The following is a 20,596-nucleotide window of genomic DNA, read 5'->3' as shown; positions in this document are numbered from 1 at the left end:
ACCCGCACATACGTGCATGCACACACCAGCGTGCATGCTCCATCGTGCTTCCTGTCACTAATGGTAATTTGGTGAAATCTTGGAACAATAAACCAAGTAGAACCTCCAACCGCAGCCCCGTGCCAGGTTTCTGGGACCCTCGCCTTCCATGGTGCCAGGCAGCATGCCAGCAGACTCGGCATTGCCCAGTCAGAGGGAATATTCACAAAAGCACAGGGCAGCTCCAAGCAGGGGCTCTTCTGCGCAGGATTAAACTGGCATTTGATGTCCAGAGGTCCCTGTGCAAATTCTCTCATAAGGAAGGCAAGTGTCAATTAATTAGAATTACAGTTTTGTTTTTCATTTTAGGAAAAGAGGAGGGTCATAGAATTACAGGCCCTGAGTTAGGTTCATTTAAGTGTCATTAGTGGCGAAAACCATAGAGTGGGAGCACTTTTGGTAAAGAGCACATCAAGTGGGGCATCCAAGTGAGGGGTCCTGGGGGGCAGGCAGGGACCGCCATGAGGGCAGTGGGCACCTGTAGTGCAAAGGAGAGATGGCCACACTGAGGGGGAAGGAACCTGCAGGACTGTCCCCCAATGGGGATTTAAGAATTGCCTTTCTTCTCAGCACCTTGGACTTCTCTACACACGGAATTCAGAGGTCAGAGGTCAGAGGTCTCGGGATCAAACCTCCAGGTGGTGTAAGGACTCCTACGTGGTGAACTGTAAACCCCTTGCTGGTATCACATGCATTCGCGTCCTCCACAGCATCAGGCATGGCTGGTGCGCGGGTTATGTTAGTGAAGCACTGATGTTGCAGGTGCAAACGTTTCTCCAGCATCGGGAGCCTTGCTAGCACCTGCCACTGGGACCCTGCCCTGGACAGAGGCTTTAAACCTTCCCATCCACTCCTCCCGGTTATCGGTCTTTGCCCATGACAGTGAAAGCGTCTGATGCCTGCCACATGGGTGTAACCCACAGCCAGTGGGTGTGAGTGTGGCCCCCGGAAGGAACAACACGTCTGCAGAAGAGCAGCTTTCCCAAGCCGTCCCTTCTTCACGTGGCGTGCCTCGCTGCACCCTCCCCTGTGGGGGTGGATGTGACTGTGGAGGGAGCGTTTGAGAGCCTGTGTGCTCCCTGAGGCCAGCAGCATCCTGAGCACTCATGAACCGGAGGAACGGGGTCCCTGAGGAGGATGCATACCTTCTCAGCATAGGTTTCCCTTCCCGAACCAGAGAGGTGTCGGCTGGCTGGAAGAGCAAGGTTTCCACCACGTGTCTCCCTGAGCTTGGTTCACGTGCAAGGGCAGTAGCCTTTCGTATGGCTCAGCTACTAGTCAGTGGTGGGATTTAAACACCCGTGTTAGTGACGGGATATTTCGTTTCAGATCCGCAGAGCCCACATCTCAACTTCATCTTGCGTGCTTCTCAGAATGAATTCCAAACCTCTCCCTGCAGCCCTGCGTGGGCCCTGGAGGCTCCCGGCCAGATGGGGGTGTCAGGGGTTCCATCTCAGCTTTCAACTAAACACCCGCAAGGAATTTTTCCCGCGATGACATTTTACAAGTTTTGGTTGTTTCCTCTTCCCGGACAACATGAGAGTTTCTGTCCGTTTGCACTCTTTCCAAAGGCCCATGGTCTGCCCGGGCCTTGGAGCAGGGCTTCCCGTGCCCCGCAATTAATCCGTGTATCGTAGATGATGCAGACAGGACTGCTGGCCCTGCCAGCCAGGCTTTCAGCTCAGTCCATATGGAGCAGCGGTCTGCAGAGGGAAGTGCTCCAGCCAGCCAACTGGCCCCGGATTCTGCTAGACGCAGCCAGGAGGCCGCCTGGCCAACAGCGAAGGTTAGAAGACCCAAGAAGGGGGTATGGAGCCACCTGTCACCTTTGCCCGTAGCACCTGCACTGGCTGGCGGTGCTAAACCACCCCGAGGCTTGAAGCCACCCTGTTGTTCAAGAGCAGTGAGCTGCTTGCCTTGAGCTGTGAACCCTTCTCTTCCGGAAGATAGCAGTTTATCAGCTTTCATTTGCAATCTGCTGGCTAAGAGGTTATTACCGAGGGTCGAACGGGATAGCTCAATGCTGGAGACAACTGCTGGGCAGACAGCCCCCGGGGCTGCATTTCCACGCAGTGACAGGCAGGGACTCCTGCCTCAAGGCTTCAAGGCTCCTTTCAGACCAAGGCTCCAAGGTCAAGGGTGTACAGCCCTTGTTGTGTTCTCTGTCTCTCCTGTCCACTCCTTTTCTTTCCCTGCCTCTGGGTACTTGGGAGCAGAGGGCAAGGGGCACCTCCCACTGGACTTGAGAAACGCTCGAGAGAAAGGGAAGGTGTACCAGTTATCACTGTAACAAAGGCCCGCGTTTGTTTTTCTCCGTGGGCTGCCCAGGTGAATGCTGCTTTTACAGTTAGCTTGCAATATTTTGTTCCATTTACAAAGATGAAGTTATTCTGATTATCTCGTCTCTGTTGCATTCCTCGGCAATGCAAAGAGTTAAATGATGCGTGAAATCACCTGTAGGCTCAGGCCCATGTTAGCCCGTTAGCCCGGGCTGTGTTTACACACCCAGAAGCAGCCTGTGGATTATTTAACACAGTGGACCCTTGGCTGGGCGGCCAAGGCGGCTAAACTCGGTTCAGCCTGACTTTGGAGGTGCCGCTTGCAGCCCGAGCTTCCACGTGGCTGAGGGAGCGGGGCGGACACTGTGGGCTGTTGCCGGCAGCAGGTCTCCTTGAGAACAACTTGAACTAAGCTCCTACAGGCTCCAGATGGCTCGCAAACTACGGCAGAGTTCTGCAGGGCCCTGAAGTCTTTGCCAAAAGAGAGAGAGTTGGTGATGTTTCCAGGCAGTAGGTTTCCAGGGTTATTTGGGGGACTTTAGAGAGGCCACTTAATAACACACCCAGTTCCCATCTGAATTTGGAGCAAATGAGAGAGAGGATGAGGTAAATGAAGATTGAAATAGGACCTGTGGGAGAATTGGGGGCGGGGGGGCGGCAGCACTGGACATCTGTGGCTTGGAACCCCAGAAGGGAGGCACCCGTCCTCACCCAGTGCTGGGAACCATAAGGCCCTGGAGAGGATGGGGCAGGACCCCGGTTCCTCTCACCCTGGGGCAGGGAGCAGCGAGGAGCTGAATTTCTGCACGTTGCACACTCCCGAGAAGCAGCGCCAGGGGCCAGTGTGTGGCCATCCCACCTTTCAGCTGCGCCTCCCGTCCCGTCCTGTGGAGGAAGGGAAGAGGCTGTGCAGGAAGGAGAGGATCAGGCGGGAACTTTCCTCTCCCAGTGCCCACCCTGCGTGTCCCCTAAGCAGCCTCCCCTGACGCCCTAGGAGAGGTGACAAGCTGTGGATTTGGAGGAAGAGCCTTAGAGATGATCAGAGCTGGAGAGGGTCTTAGGAGCTGTCAAAACCCTTTGATTCGCAGAAGGAAACTGAGGCACAGACCTGCCCAGGGTTACACAGCTAGTGGGCAAGGCGAGGTTCCGGGTGGGAATTGACAGTTTAAGCACACGCCCTCCCCGCGGTGTAAAGAGCACCTGATGGAGGCACCGCAGGGACCTTCACACCAGACTCTCCCCATGGGGGGTGGGGAGGAGCACTCTGCCTCCTGGTCCATGGGGGCTGCACCCCATTGTGGATCTCAGACCCCAGTTCCACCCCACTCATCTGCCCGCCCCCCCTTGGGAATGGGATGTGCTTGGAGGATGCACAGTAATCTGACTACTGTTCGTAGCAGGTTATAATTTAGGGGGAAAAGCTCTTAATATCATGAACTTGAATCAGGTAGAGGTCTCTGTGGATGCTTTCTTCCTGAGAAAGATGCTTTCTTCCCTACTGAACAGACAGTTGGGAATGCACCCAGCTCCTCCCTGAGCCACAAGGTAGCACAGCTGGCATGGGGAGACGAGGGGGCGGGTCAGAACCTAACTGGTGTGTCATTGGGAGGATGCTATTGCCTCCCCGTCTGGTGGGGATCACTGTCACCCCTGCGTCTGCCAGTGCTCAGAGCTCTGGGCAGCTCTGCTCTTCTTTCTGGCCTCTGGACACAGTCCCCACCACCGTATTTTCCTCACTGACAGTTTCCACTGTCAAAGTCACGTTTCTCCCAGAAACTCACTGCGTTGCTAGACTTGCACACTGTCTCTTCTCCAGCTGGCTTTGGGGCTCAAACTCCAAAGGGCTTTAGTCTGGACCCCAGTGGGGCACCCAAGCCGTGTGCTAGAAACAGAGGGAAGGAGCCCTTTCCAACGTGCCCGGTGGCCTCAGGGAGGCCAGCACCTCTGCCATCACATTCCCCGAAAAGGGCTCTCGTTCCTCCCTGCTGAGGAGCAACTGAATTCTAACCGCCTACTGGCTGAGTGTTATTTCCAGCACTGCAAGGTAACAAGTACACACAGCCGCTCACACACACACACACACACACACACACACACACACACCACATTTCTATTCACATCAAATCTCTGCATCCCAAAATGACCTACATGTTGGCAAAGGCTTTTTAACTGTCAGAAGTTATTATCAAATGGGCGTTCTCTCTCCACTGCACATGCATTATCGCAAACAAATGCAGGTTGGATGTGCACTTTTCTCTCCATTTCCGCAATCCCCTCCCCTATCCCTCGCCGCCCCCCCCCCCCCCCACCTCCCGGGCTCTCCATGCCCATGGACAATGTCAAAGCCAGCATGTAATTGGTGTCCAAAAGGAAGCCCTTCAGGGACAAAAAAGGACATTTTTGAAAGAGCTTACCCGTGTTTTCAATGCTGTTGTCCTTCTGCACAAGGCTTGGTGCTGGAAATCCCCCAGCCACACCAGAACCCCATCCGCTGAGGCTCATGCAGAACCCCACCCTTCCCCAGGGCATTGGCCTGGGTGCTGGACCAGGTACAGCCCTGTCAGCTCTGGAAGGAGCTGCCATCTACATCACTTGGACCCTACACTAACCTGGGGAAGAGGCAAGAGAGGTGGCTCAGAGGTTAAGGCCACAGGGGAGGTGGTTGGGGAGCACTTCTCCTTTCTTAGCTCTCCACCCTCCCCCGTGGAACCATCATTTGACCTTGAAGGCAGGAGGGAGGAGTGATGCTCTGGATTGGCCTGAAGACATCCAGAAACCCAATAGCACCCACTGAGGTTCCAGGATTTCTGGGAAACGAGGATTATCTGTCTTACATACTTCCTGCAAAAATGTGGAGAGGTAACCCAGATCACAGGGTGGCTTAGGATAAACACCACATGCAGAAAGCCACTCTGCGGGCTCTTTGGGGTGAAGCCTTTATGGCACCCCCATTCAGCATTCCTCCACCCTCCTGTACACCCATTCTCCCCTCAGGGCCTGGCAATCTGAGAACTAAAAATCCCCCCAACCATGCCAGAATCCCCTCCCCTCGGAGGCTCATGCTGAACCCCTAGCACCCAGGCCCAATTGCCCCCAAAGAAAGGTGGGGTACAGGATGAACCTGGCTCTAAAGGGGCTAGTTTATCCCACCTCCACCCACACCCTTTCACCTGCAGCCCCTCACCTGGGCCTGCCTGCCTTAGAATTCAAGCCTCAGACTCCACCCCTCCTCTCACCCCCCACCTCCCGTGTCCCCAGCCCTCTGGGTGGTCCTGTTCTCCGGGTTCCCTGGTGAGAGTTGGCTCATCTGATGACCTGATTCATCCTAGAGAGGATGAGGCTCACAGGTGAACAAGTTTCCTTTCCAAACTGACGTGGTTGCACTCTAAGGTACTAAGTGACTCCGGCGAGCCGGGCGTTGGCTCGGGCAGTGCTTCTGGAGCTGCACAGTGGCGGGCCCAGGACCCCCATATGGAGAGAGCCCAGGCCCACGGTGCTCGCTCAGAATCTGCATTTGCAGCGCAAGCACGCTCTTTGCTGGGACTTGGTTTGACTTCAGTTGATAGATATGCCAACATCTACCCCTGCCGTCTCATGCTGTCACGAGATCTAGGTCACATGCTCTTACGCTCACTACAGTTTGTGGAGGTTCCTCTTGGTCTGGTGGCAGAGGGAACGTGGTCTATTCCTAATGTGGCCTCTTCCACGCACTGTTTCTGTTCATTCATCCTAAGAACAAATTAACTTTTTTGTTGTTGCTGCTGCTGCATTATATTGTAAGTCTTCAGTTGACTCAAATGCAAAATATCTTAATTTGTGCTGCAGAATCACTTCTCTCTCAAACTGTGTGGTGTTCTACCTGTGTACGCTAAGTGTAAGAGTCAACACTTATTCCTTATTACAGGTAGTTTAGAGTCAACAGAAGGCCAACGCTAATCATGATATTCCTCACTCCTGATTCTGGAAACCAGCGTCTTCCTCCCCCTTCTGGTTTTGAATGCAGTTGGTGAATCTGGAATTCATTCCCAGCCCTCATGTCAGACATAGTCTCGGCTTTTGGAAAGCCAGAGCTTTGAAGTAGTATGCGTGTGGCTTCCTGGAAGTCACACAAAATGCAAGACATCAAATTAGTCCATTTGGCATGTGGAACACTGTCTAATCTGGAAATAATTAGTCACCATCAGGGGGAGGGGGCGGTAGGATGCGGAGGGAAGAGAGAGAGGAGAGGAAGGGAGCATGAGAGGAAGTCATTTTCATTACATGTTTAACAGAAATACTTGAAAACCAGTTTCTGTAATCTGTAAAGTCATGAGGGGTGTATTAGTTTGCTAGGGCTGCTGAGACAAAATATTACAGACCGGGTAGCCTAAACAACATACATTTATTGCCTCAAAGTTCTGGAGTCTAGTAGTCCGGGATCCATGCACTGTCTGAAATCAGGTAGTTTCTCACATGTGCATCTCTCCTCCCCGCCTCCTGGTTCCATGCGACTCCTTAACCCACAAGTAGAGGAAGGAGAAGGCCCTTTTCATGTAGACACGGGTGCTCTGCATATAACCTTTTCCTCTCTTCTTCCTCCTGGTGGCTGTGTGGGGTAGACAGCAACTTCCCCATTTAAACATGAAGTTAGGCTGGAAAGGTAGTTGGATGCCAAGTGATAGAAGACCTTCAATTCCATAGTCAGAAACTTGGCATTTCTTTTGTAGCAGTAGGGAGCCACAGTGGGCTTTTGAGGAGGAGATGATTTACATAAAGTTTTCTAAGCTCTAAAATTCACTCCAGCTGCCAGTTCCGTTAGTAAGCCTGGAGTAGGGCACGGTGTTGAGGAAGAGTCAGAAAGGACAAGTGATTCCAGAGTCCAGGGTGTCCTTGGGGTCAGAAGCAGGACAAGGTCTATGTTCCTTGCTCCTCTCCAGGAGTAAAAAAATGTAATATTCCAGGACCGGTTTTTCTTTGGAAACACAGATATTGACCTCTCTTCTTCAGTAAGGCGGGAAGTGATATACATGTTAAAACTAGAATATTTCTGTAGGAACTTAATATGAACGGCCTCATGTTCAAATCTGGAGCATGTTACGGTGCTCTGCCTGGTTACCTGAGCTATGCTGCCACGTGGTATTCCTTCTACAATTCTCCTTGGTGGGCTCGGTTGAAGCATGTGGCCAGGTAAAATTTGAGATGGGGCGGGGGGGTGGAGAAAGGATATTCGTTTTTCCATATGTAGAATGTGGTGTTTGAGTTAATTAATGAGCTACTGTGACCCATTTAAGAAGCTCCTGGAAATAACCTCTGAGCCACCCATCTAATTGGTCCCAGATAGATCAAAACCTGAGGCATGTCAAATGCCACAGAAGCAATTACTTCAGGTTATAGACAGATATCTCTCCTGTCCTTATCCCTGACTTCTTCCCCCAAGCAGACTGCCTCAGTTCCCGGTTGGCTGTCAAGCTGTTCAAAAGGAGCAGAGAGTAGTGGAGTTAGAGGAAATTCACTCAGTTCTTCCCCAGGAGGAGAAAATACTAATCTGTTTTGGAAACAATGCAGAATACTGATTTTCCAAACATTTACTCATGAAAGGTCACTGTGTGTATTAGTTTTCTATTGCTGCTGTAACAAATTACCATGAGTTGAATGCCTACAGACAACATATATCTTACAATTCTGTAGGACAGGCCCTCTGTGTTAAAATCAAGGGGTTGGCAGAACTGCATACCTTTCTGAAGGCTTTAGGGGACCATCTTTTTCCTTGCCTTTTCTGGCTTCTAGAAGCCACCCACATTCCTTAGCTTATGGACCCTCCCTCCTTCCTCAAAGCCAGCAAAGCCCCATCTCTCCGATGCTTTCTCTATGGTCACATCTCTCTCTGACTACAGCTGGGAAAAGTCCTCGTCTTTCAAGGACTCATGTGATTAGACAGCCCATCTGGATAACCCAGGGTAATCACCCCATCCCAAGGTCCTTAACCTTAATCACAGCTACAAAGTCCCTTTGCCATGTAAGATAACGTATTCACAGTGATTAGGATGTGGGCATCTTTGTGGGGGTCCATTCTTCTGCCTTCCACACTGTGGATTGAATTTTTCAGTATAGGATGTGGCCCCATCTCCCACATCTTTTTCCACTCCGCTGAAGCCTTACTTGCATGAACCAAGGCCTCCCAGGAGCTGCCCTGGCAGCTGGTGTGGTGATCCCAGGAGCCAGCTCTGGAGCAGGACTGCCTGGGTCGGATCCAAATAATCTCATTATTCATCAGTCTCATTTGGCCTTGGACAGTTTACCTTCCCTAAGCATCCGTGTGCTTATCTGTAAAGAGGCGGTGGCTCCCAATAAATAGCAGATGGCATACTCAAGTTGGGGTAATTTGAGGAGATTGTAATAGAGATTTTAGGTTCTCTGACATTGCTAGAGTGTTTCACTAGTTTGTGTTTATTTTCCTCGTTTGCGTTGTAGCTGGTCTTCTGCAGTCAGAGATTCCTTATTCTGTGGTTTGCTCAAAGGATCTGCTCCGCTCTTGTTTCCAAGCAAACAACAGATTCTTATATAAGAGAAACAGTGCCTTCTAATGCTTGGCTACTCCAGCCAAGCTCAGGGGAAAGTAATTCCCCCTAAAGCATCATCAAGAAGCCATTTGTTCACTGACCTAGAACTTCATTCTTGCCTGCTTTTCTCCTCAATCACATGGGGAAGAATGTTTTCTATAAAAGTAATTTATGAAGCACCACATATGGTAATATTAAAACCATAAAAATAAGCCTCCAGGAGACAAATCAAATAATGCTGCTTCATCCTTCTACCCTGGCACGGCCCTGGGTAATGAATGTCATGTATGATACTTTGGGGAACTGACTTCTAGCTCAACTGGTACTTGGGTGCCTGTGGAGCAATTCCTTGAACACTGTTGCTAAAATTTATGGAATCTTCTGTTTATTTAACCCATTTCCAAAGCAGAATGATCTTAAAAATGTACATACCAAAGGACAGGTATCAACACCCCTGAGATCCTAATATATTAAGCATTCCATTCAATGCTGGAATCCAAGATAAAATTCTTTAAGAATATAACACTCGTGGCATTCATTCATGCATGCATGCATGCATTCAATAAATATTTACTGAGCACCAACTATTCAGATTAAATGGTGAGAAAAACAGTCTAGTGAAAAATGCAAGTCCAAATTAAAGTGATACAGAGGAAAGATAGAGAGTTCTATAAGATTTTATAACAGAATAATCACTGAGAAACCTATAGATAGATTTTAAGGAGAGGAATTAAATGGTCATATTTTTCGTAGAGTATCACACAGGCTGCAGTGCGGAGAACAGATCTGAGAGGAATCAAGGCCAGCTCAACCATCCTTTATGAATGTTCTTTAGTATGGGGTCTTTGTGGTAGACATTATTATTTGGTTAAGCTAACCCCATTTCCATTCTCCCCTTCCCATGCTTCCATGTGGTGTAGAGGCTGGAAAAGCTAAATACCCTCTTCCCCAGCTTCCTTTGCAGCTACATGTAGTCCTGTGACCCTGTTCTGGCCAATGAGACTAGAGCAGAGATCTGTTGGGATATTCTGGGAAGCAATATGCTTTTCCGGATACCAGGAACAAGTACAGCTATACCAACACTCTCCACTTTCCACCTTTCTTCTTTTTTAACATAAAAGTGATACCTGAGACTAGGGTAGCTATCTGGCAACCATGAGGGAAAGGCCATGATGGTAATTCATATAGAGTTAAGTATACTAGTGGCCACTCACATACAGATTGCTGTTACATGTTTGGAGGTTGCACTTTTTTTACTTTCTATCAAAAGCATACTAGACATATACAGTGATTCAAAAGTAAGTTTAACTGAAAACAAATTAACTGGCATTTCAACCATTATCATAGCTAGTACAAGGAATTTGAAAATTTCCCTCCTGTCATTGAAATCACAGGCTTTAGAGTGGGATGATGAAAAATGGAGGGAGTCTTTGATGGTTCCCCTTCCAAGGACCTCGGAGAGTGATACTCCTTAGTATTTCACCTCCTGGCTTCTTTAGAACCCATACTTGGCTCTTCTGTTCCCAACACATCCTTAACTGCGAGCCTAGATCCCTGAACCTTTCTGAAAAAGTTTAGTCCATGATGAAGGGGGACAGATTCTGTCTTTTACCTACCTTTATAGGTGTTCAGTACATGTCCACTAAACCAGTAAGTAAAGCTGAGTATGTTTAAAAGTTGACAATAGCAGTGTGCTGTGTTTTTAAAAATAAAAATGAGAAAAGGCCCAATCTATGGAACACATATGGGACAGAGCATGCTCAATGAAGCATGCACATTTTGGATTAAGAAATATGATTATCATTTGCCAGTTCTGATTTCTGCCTCTGGGCTGATAAGATGTGTCCAAAAACTTATTTTCACTCATTCTCAGATACGAAAACAGAAGGGGTCTTAATGAAATGCAGGAGCTGAACTGACAGTCATTAGTGCTAGAAACAGGCAAGTGATTGCAAAGTCAAGTTGAAACGCTTCAATAAAAAAGACCTTCATGCCTGAGGCATACTCTGCCTTCTTTGCTAAAGTTGTGGTGGATTTTTTTTTTAAACAACGACAACATAGCTTGCTTAGTCTTAACATTTTTAAATCTTCCACTAAGGAAATATTGGAGGAGCTAAACAAATTAGTTCATTGGGTAATTAATTTTTAGAAACAAAACTGATATTGGCCCTTTGTCATTTCTCTTAGCAGAGATGAGCAGGCATGGGACTGGTCAAGAAAGAGCAGTGTCAGGGCCACTTGGACTCGTGTCTCGATCTGGCTTCTGATGCCATTTGTCCAAAATGATTTCTCAAAACATCAAAACTCCGTGGTCCTTCCCAGCACCCTCCCCACACCTTGCACCTCTTAGCTCAGGGGAGCATTCTGCATGGATCCACCTGGAAGATGGGCAACACGGGGAATGGGAACCCCGAGGTCTGATTACCTGTCCCACTCTTTACTCACAGACACAAACTTGCATTTGTCAAGTTAGACAAGTCTCTTGTGTTTTAGAACAAGGAACGTTGTTTAACAACCAGAGCTATTGCTGTAGAGATGAGGGAAGTGACATCCTGAGAGGTTAAGTAACTTGTCCATGGTCAACACAGCAAGTCAGTGAAGCTGAGACCAGCATTTCTCTCAGGCCTCAGACTTACTGTCCTGCTGTCCTTCTGTGGCTTTAGTTTGAAAAGAGAGGATTGCTTTTCCTCATTCTCTCTTATACTTCATAGCTATTTCAATGAACTCTCTCTACCATCTCATAATATTCCTCTTTTCAGAGAAAACCCACCCTATGGTATAATGATTTCCATTTTCTCCTGCTGTTTAGAAAATGTTCTACCTGCATGTTAGTGTGGGGCTTGGATCTCCTTGGAGAAGGGCGTCCTGGTTGTTGTGACCCATCCAGGCAGAACCAGCCAAGCCGGCCAAGTGGTTTCTCTGCATCGCTTGGCTGTCAGATAAGGGCCACCTGCTAACTGATGGGCACAGTGAAACTTAGGTCCAACAAGCTCCCCAGTGACACAGAACTTCATATTAAAGAATGCCAGAGAATTGATGTCACTCTTCCTCAGGAACAAAAGGTGTTGGAAGTTAGATAGACCTGAACAATCAAGAAAATATAAGTATATATGCCTTCCCATCTCTCTGTTCCCAACCCAGAAGATGTGATCTACCAGTACAAGATAAATCCAACTAAACCCTTGGGACAAAGAGAGAGAAGGCTGAGCTCATCAGTCATTGGGCCAAAATCAATCCTGAGATGGCTGATAAACTGATTATCTGGATCAATTTCTCTGTTTCCTGCTCTACCCCCTCAGGACTGAACTAAACTTTCCCTTCAATGCAAACAGTATTAAGTGTCTGTATCTGAAAAGCATGTTGGCAGGCACTGGTTAAGGATAAAAAGATAAATCTTAGATTTGATAGGCAGAGCTTGGGCATTAATTAGAGTCAGGAAGACTTGGGTAAGGATCCTGGCTTTGCCATTTACTAGCTTTGTGTCCTTGAATAAATCACTTAAACTTTCTGAGCCTCAATTTCAACATGTAGACACAATTTTGCTGCATAGAAAACCACCCCAGACTCAGTGGCATATAACAATAAGCATTCATTTCTTCCTCATGAGCCTGCAGGGCAGCTGATGTTTGATTGATTTAGTCAGGGATGGGCCCCTTCTGCTCCACATGTCTCTCACCTTCCTTGGAATAACAACTATCTGCTGCAGAAGGGCAAGAGAAAAGGGTGACCCTAACCATGCAGGTATCTTGAAAGCCTCTATTCACATCATGTTCAATAGCATCCCATTAGCCAGGCAAGACACATGACCAAGCCAAAAAGTCAAGAAGCAGAACCTCTGCCCTCCATGAGTCCAGGCCAGAATTTAGGTGTATATTAATATATGGAGGAATCAAGAACTGGGGACCAATGAAACATTCTTCTATTCCTCTGATGTTGTAAACTATTGCTAGAATATAACCCCTTTCTGGTCAGTTAAGGGGATTGTCCTTTTGATCCAGCTGTGACCTCTAATGAGTGTTATACCTCTCCATACATTGTAGGCCAGCATAAGAAGTTAGGGCTTGGGTGACCACTTTGTAGTTTACACAGGTGTTGAATTATAATGTTATATACCTGAAACTTATCTATATATATAAAAGCCTAAGCGACTGTCGCAACCGAAACAACCGAACGGACGACCGAACAGCTGCGTGGGGCGACCAGGCTGGCAGGGGGGTTAGTGAGGGATGACCAAACGACTAAGCAGCAGGCTGTGTGGGGCAACCAGGCCAGCAGGGGGGCAGTTGGAGGCAGCCAGGCCAGCAGATGGGGGCAGTGAGGGTAACCAGGCTGGCGGGGGAGGGGGGTGCAGTTGGGGACAACCAGGCTGGCAGGGGGTGCAGTAAGGGGCAACTAGGCGGCAGGGAGGGCAGTTGGGGGCTACCAGGCCAGCAGGGGGTGGGGGCAGTTGGGGGTGACCAGGCTGGCAGGGAGGCCAGTTGGGGGTGACCAGGCCAGCAGAGGGGGCAGTTAGGGGTGATCAGGCAGGCAGACAGGTGAGCAGTTAGGAGCCAGTCAGTGGTCCCAGATTGTTAGAGGGATATCCGACTGCTGGTTTAGGCCTGATCCCCAGGACATCCCCCGAGAGGTCCCAGATTGGAGAGGGTGCAGGCTGGGCTGAGGGGACACCCCCCTTGCACAAATTTCATGCACCAGGCCTTTAGTCCTATATAATAAAAGCCCAGCAACCAATGGTGGAACGACCAGAACAACTGGTCGACCAGTTGCTATGACATGCATTGACCACCAGGGGCTGCCCCCTGGTGGTCAGTGCGCTACCACAGTGGGAGTGCCGCTCGGCTAACTGGGATGAGCAGCTGCTCCCATTGTGAACCCCAGGCCAATGGGCAGGAACCTGGGCTGCAATTGTTTCCTCCTTGCTCCAAGCTCCTCCTCCTCACTCCCTGCCGCCTCCTCCAGATGCCTGTAGGCTGTGCAGCGCTGCTGCCAGGCTTACAGAGCTAACCCTGGAGGCTGGGAGGCGGGTTCATGGCCGCCACAGGACTGAGGCCTACTCCGCCGTCTCTCAGTGCTATTGTTCCTGGGCCCAGCCCCGACCGGGTCCTCTGGAGAGGCAAATGCCCTGGCTCCACAGAAGATGCCGGACCAGGGAGCAGCCACTCAGAGAGCGGGTCCACAGCTGCTCAGCTGACCAGGATGAGCTGTGGTCCCACAGCAGGCCAATCCCTGCAGGCCACGCCCCCCAACAGTTCATGAATCCCGTGTACCAGGCCTCTAGTATAATAATAATAAAGATTCAATGGTGTGATAAAGCAACTAAACAGAGGATAAGAGAATCATGGAGACTAATCTTTTTTTTTTTTTTTTTAAATATATTTTATTGATTTTTCACAGAGAGGAAGGGAGAGAGATAGATAGTCAGAAACATCGATGGGAGAGAAACATCGATCAGCTGCCTCCTGCACATCTCCCACTGGGGATGTGCCCGCAACCCAGGTACATGCCCTTGACCGGAATCGAACCTGGGACCTTTCAGTCCGCAGGCCAACGCTCTATCCACTGAGCCAAACCGGTTCCGGCGAGACTAATCTTTAAGTGCAGCTCACATCAGCAGAGAATGGAGATCATTACCATCTAATGATGTCAGGGTTCTAACCGAATTGAAATATTGGCTTCCCTCCAATTCCCCATGATTTTCAGGCCATTTCCTAAAAAGCAGCAATGTAACGAATGTTGGGTTTCAGATAGCACAATAGATCAAAGCATAGATTACTTTGAAAATGTCCATTTTTCTAGGAATTACTCTCCTTGACTATCAGTAATACTCAAGCAATTCTAAATCGTTGGGCTGTGTGTAGAGGACAGAAGGCGGGGCACTAGTTGAAACTATGAACATGAATGTAAATGACAATCCTTTTTCTGTCATTTAACAGAATGCAGGTCTTCAGAGAATGACCCTTTTTCCTAGCATGACATATCCATCCATTGCCTAAGACAGCGGTTGCCAACCTTTCAGGCCTCACGGATCACCAGGGGTCCGTGGGCCACCGTTTGGCAACCGCTGGCCTAAGATGTCAGAAGCTTCAGATACCCTCTCACTAGTAGTACCTCTCAGGAAAACCCAGAAATATCCAGGGGAGAATGGTCCCCGTTCTGGGCTGGGTTTTTTTGGAATCTTATCAGTTGGCAGAGCAACCCAGGTGTGTGGAAGCCTGAGCTCTGGGATCTACGACTGGGTTCAAACTCAGATCCACAATTGGGTAGCTGTGTGACCTGGGGCCGGTTGTTTAATCTCTGTGGTGGTCACGCATGCTACTCACAGGGGTCCGTTTCCCTCTCCTCCTGGCACCCAGAAGACTCCTTTGCGGTTGGGTAGTGCCGTGTAACTAGTTCTGGCCAAGGAATTGTGAGTAAATGAGTTCTGTGTAACTCCTGGGCTTTCACATTTAATAGCCAGTGTAAGATTCTCCAGAATTTTCTTTTGTCCCTCCTACACAATGACCAGCAACATCCCAGATGGTGGCTGCTTCGTCAGCCTGGGCCCCAGAGTAACGACAGTGAGCAGTCCCCCTGGTGACTTGTATGTAATAGACTTGTAGCAGGAGAGAGAAAAAAAAAAACTTGGTTTTAGTAAGCCATCATGATTTTGAGGGTTATCTGTTACCACAACTTAATGTTATCTACCCTGATTGGTACACCTCATTAAATCTTCGTTATTTTAATCTAAAAATAATGATCATAGTATAATCTAGTTTATGAAATAATCAGGGGGATTAAATAGGGTAATATGTGTGCAATACTTAGAGTGGTACCTAGCACACAATAAATTCTGAATATATTTTACCTATTGTGTGTGTGTATATGTATATGTACATACATATATATTATTAAGATATCCTAACTTTGTCTCTAGCAAGTTATCTATTTATTTCAAAGAAGTTATTGGTCATCTGACTGAGAAATTCACTTACCCTCAAATTGCATTCCTAGAATGTTAGACAAGGTATGTTTAAATTTCTACACTTAAAATCTATTAAGGAATAACTCGGGAAACCCATCCTGGTGTTTCAAAGTTACTTTGTGGCTCAGGGAAACAAAATGTGTGAGAAAGCTAAACATTATCCTCTCCCCTTTTCCAGCTGCTCCCCGCCCCCCGCCCCCGCCTCACCCCACCGCTTAACTCTCCAAACAAAAAGTCCTTACTACAGATTTTTCTGCACCCTATTCTAAAGATTTCTGCCCAGGGTTGTAAATTCTTAGCAACAAACTGGTTTCCCAGTTTAGGCACCTGTAACCTTGAGAGTCCATCACCTCTCTCTATTCTGTTTTCAATGTATGTGCATAGTATCTGGTTTCATCAGTAAGGTTTCCCCTGGCTCCAGGCCACAGCCCATCGTGGTCTTTCTCTGAGAGTGTGGTCTTCTTTAGTCCTAAAAGAGAGAATCCTGTCCTTGCTCTACCTTAGCCCTGGCTCAAGGTGGCCCCCTTCACACCACCACTCACAACCACCGAGACTTGTCCTCCAGCTTCTTCAGCCCTGCCTATACTTTCTAACAGTAGCATGTTAAGATATTTAGTTAAACTATAGGAAATTGCTATTTTTAGGTTGAATATGGAAATTTCATATGGTTGAACGTATATGTGAACCCATTTTGCAAAAGAGAAGTGATTTCACCACAACCATGTTGGATCCTATTGAGAATCTTATGTATTTCTCCCTCCTTACCTTGTTAAACTGAGGGTTATTCTTACAGACCATACTTTATGCTATTGTATGTAATCCCCTAGCCTTCCACCCACAGCACGTGGTCTACAGACGATCCTACTACTCTATGTATTGACTGACATTTCCTGATACCTATTGTTGGCATGCGCCTTCCCACATTTTGACTATTTATAAAGGTGTCATTTACTATTACTTTGTGGGAGACAATAACACTTCTTTTCTTTAACCTCTTTCAGATTGAAGACATCATTACAAAGATGCAAGATGACAAGACAGGGGGTGTGCCCATCAGAACAGTCAAGAGCTTTCTCTCCAAAATCCCCAGTGTTGTCACAGGTAAACATTCTTCTAAAAGGTGTTGGAGGCAACAGGGAAAAGCTGAAGAGTTGTGTAGCCTTGGTTGTGATCTGGGGGGTGTCTAAGAATTTGTGAATAGTAGAGATGGTACCTTCAACATGCTTCTTACAGTTGAAGGTGGTCCTGGTTTCTAGGAAGAGGCTACTCTTTGCTGATAACTCAGAATGGTCTTACCATGCCTGACCAGACCTTCTGTGTATAGATTAAGGATTCTGGGAAATAACAAGTGCATTAATAAACAGGCTATCCCATCAGCAATCTGGCCTACAGGATGTAGATAAGCATAAAAATGTTAAAGAACTTACTTTAGTTTCATAAAAGCTTTAAGAAAGTCTTATGTTCAGATTCTACAAAATGCCTTTAAGTTTTTTAACTTATTGTACTCGAACTCCTAAAAGAAGTGGTTTTAAAAATGTTTTTCTGCGTTATTTTGGGGGGTGCAGTTGTGTGTTTTGTGTGCTCATTCGCCAATAAAAAGGAGTGGACTATTGACACCTATACCAACTTGGGTGAATCTCAAAGTAATGTTTCTGAGTGAAAGAAGCCAGTCTCCAAAGGTTAGATAATGTATGATTCCATTTATATGACATTTCAAAAACTATAGTGCTGGAGAACAGATTCATGGTTACCAGGGATTGGGAATTATGGGAAGAATGTGCTACAAAGGGATAGTGCAAGGGAATTTTAGGAGGCAATGGAACTGTTCTGTCTCCTGCTTGTGGTGGTGGGCTGCTAACATGAATCAGCAAAAGTAATTGAGGAGTACATACTTCCACTTGTTTGTACCTTCTTCCATCTCTTTTATCAACGTCGTGTAGTTTTCTGAGTATAGGTCTTTTACCTTCTTGGTTAAATTTATTCCTAAGTATCTTAATTTTCGTTGTTGCAATGGTAAATGGGATTGTCTCGTTAGTTTCTCTTTCTGAGAGTTCATTATTGGTGTATAAAAATGCTGTCAATTTCTGGATGTTAATTTTGTATCCTGCTACTTTTCCAGATTCATTTATTAAATCTAGTAGTTTTGGGGTGGAGTTTTTAGGGAGAAGAGATTAACCAAAGAACCTATATTCGTGTATACACTGCCCATGGACACAGACATTAGGATGGTGAAGGCCTAGGGATGGGTAGGAACCAGGTGAAGGGAAGCGATGGGTAAAAAAAAAGGTGGGGGGAAGATATCTGTAATGCTCTCAACAATAAAGATTTTTTAAATATTAAAAAATAAATGGAAGAGTAGCTGGAGACAAGAAGAAAAATCAGGAGGATATGGTTTCTTGGAAGCCAAGTTTTCAAGAAAGTGATTCAAGGAAGAGTAGAATTGATCTACTATGTAAAAAAATCAACTAAGATTAGGACTAAGAATCGACAATTGAATTTAGCATCATCAAAATTGATTGCTGACCTTGATGAGTGCACATTCCATGAAGCATTGAGGGCAAAAAGCCTCATTGGAGTTGGTTCAAGTCAGAATGGGAAGAAAGCAATTTGAATAAGTGAGTGTAATTCATCTTTGAAGGAATTTTCCTTAAAAGGAAGAAATGCAGTAGTATCTAAATGGGTAAATGGGGGTCACGACTTGCAGGATTTCAAATAATATGAAAGTGGCAATATGTTTATAATGATGAGAATGGCTCGCTCAAAAGGGAAAAGTGGTACAAGAGAAACAGGGAAAATTCAAGAAGTGATATCAGCAAGTAGGTAAGAGATTGAATGTAATGCATAGATAGGTGGGAAGACTTGGCTAGGAAGATGTACAATTTATTCATAGAAAAAAGAAGGGATTCATAATCGATACACAGAGGTACAAATAAGCGAGAAATGTGGTAGGAGCTCTTAGAAGTTTTCTTCTAATTGTTTCTATTTTCTTAGTAATATGGGAAGCAAAGAGGGTAAGATGCTGAAGGTCTGGGGAGAAATTAGAAGCTATAAAAGAAATCTAGGAAAGTAAAGAGATTAGTTGGCTAGGGAAATAGAGTTTTGAGTGTTAGGTAGCATTAAGGACTCTCTTGATATTATTAACATTTATTAATTTAAAGAGAGGCAATTCTTTCTCCAGCCGATTTAGCTCTCCAGATATGGGCACCTATTAGGTAGAAAGTTGGACTTAATTAGGGCTATATCAAATATAAGAGTATGATAAATCAAGAAAGAGGAAGAGAACAACCAAAAGGATTGACCATTAAATTTTAACTGAATAATGATATAGGTAAGGAACAGTGAAGAGTAGTAATTACAATAAATTTTAAGTCCAGTGGCAAAGGAGTTTTGGAGTTGGAGGTGAGAGTAAGAGAGTTAAAAATATAGGAGGTGGCGATTGGATAGTGGAATATCTAGGGTTGCAATATATTAGTGGTGACAACGAGTAAAGTATGACCAAGGGAATAAATGACTAAGATCGGATAAAGGACAAGATCTGTGGAAGAGAGGAAGTCAAGTTGAAAGAAGTAGCCATGATTTTGGTAGATTGAGCTATCTGGATATTGAAATCACTACTGGGAGAGTGTTAGAGAGGATGGTTGTGGATCTGTGGTTAAAATCTTTATAGAGACAGAGGCCCAGGGATCAATAAATGACTTTCACAACAAAAAGTCTAGGTCTTTTAATCTGATGTCATGGGAGTCAAAGCTGAGTGGGTTTTTTTTTTTTTTTTTAAAGAAGAGGGAGGGAATAAAGGCAGTCTGAAAGAAGCCATCAGAAACATAAGCCATGAGATCACTTACCTGCCTTCAAACCCCATGATGTATAAGGCATGTGAGGCAAAACAGCTGCCATCTAAGAGGGCTGCAGGGAACCATGGTCGCCGGGGAAGAATAAGAAGATGAAAGGAATATTGACTGAAAAGTGGAGGATATAAAAATGTTTTACTTATGATTGACCATGAGTTCCAGAGATCAAGTGAAAGCATTTCAGAAAATGGTGAGTGTATGACCAGGGGGATAAATGTCCACAGTTGCTAGGTACCAGGCACTAGAATAGCCATAGCAGATATAAAGATGAATGGAAACCTGGTCTCTACTTTCAAAAGCTATTAAGTTAGTGAGAGAAACAGACACTGGTAGAACAATAATTATATGAGCTCTGTGCTATAATAGAAGAATGAACAAAGCCCAGAGGAGAGAATTGTGAGTTTTTCTTGAGTTTATCTAGAACATTTCTCTAAGAATGTATATCAGTATCTTGCATAACCAACCACCACAAACCATAATGAATCTTTATTTCTCATGATCATGATTCCATGAATTGGCAATCCAGGCAGTTCTTCTGCCTGTCTCACCAATAAGGCCCTACTCATCTGATAGTTCAGTTGATGCCACAGGGTGGGTCTCACTCATTGGTTTAGCAACAATGCTTAGTCTTAACTGGGACTTCGGTTCTCCTCCATATTGCCTTGTACCCCCAAAAGGGTAAACTGGGCTTCTTCACAGCCTGATAGTCTCAGAGTGCCAAGAGGGAGAAGATGAAAACTATAAAGCTTCTTATAGCCGAGGCTCTAGAACTCATACAATGTCAAGTCCACCACAATCTATTCTTTAAAGCAAATCCCAAGACCAGCCCTGAGTGAAGAGGGGGGAGAAACCAACTCCACCTCCTGGTGTAGGAGTAGCAATGTCAGGTTGACCTGGGGAGACATGATTCATTGGAGGCCATTATTATAA

At 46.4% G+C, this 20,596-nt stretch overlaps 1 protein-coding gene across 8 annotated transcripts in view; it reads left to right on the top strand.

Annotated features, from left to right (window-relative positions):
• RGS6 (regulator of G protein signaling 6) overlaps positions 1-20,596 on the top strand; it is a 483,882-nt gene that overhangs the window by 318,985 nt on the left and 144,301 nt on the right. For all 8 annotated transcript variants that reach the window (XM_070417229.1, XM_070417238.1, XM_070417234.1 and 5 more), the window contains exon 3: positions 16,820-16,919. In XM_070417229.1, the coding sequence (XP_070273330.1) occupies positions 16,820-16,919 (100 nt within the window). The remainder of the gene's footprint in view (positions 1-16,819; positions 16,920-20,596) is intronic.

Source organism: Myotis yumanensis, unplaced genomic scaffold, assembly GCF_028538775.1.
Source record: "Myotis yumanensis isolate MYYU_CA2020_CCGP unplaced genomic scaffold, mMyoYum1.0.hap1 SCAF_1, whole genome shotgun sequence".
Taxonomy (NCBI): domain Eukaryota; kingdom Metazoa; phylum Chordata; class Mammalia; order Chiroptera; family Vespertilionidae; genus Myotis; species Myotis yumanensis.
Note: the sequence above shows the minus strand (reverse complement) of the source record. Positions and strands in the feature narration are given on the sequence as shown.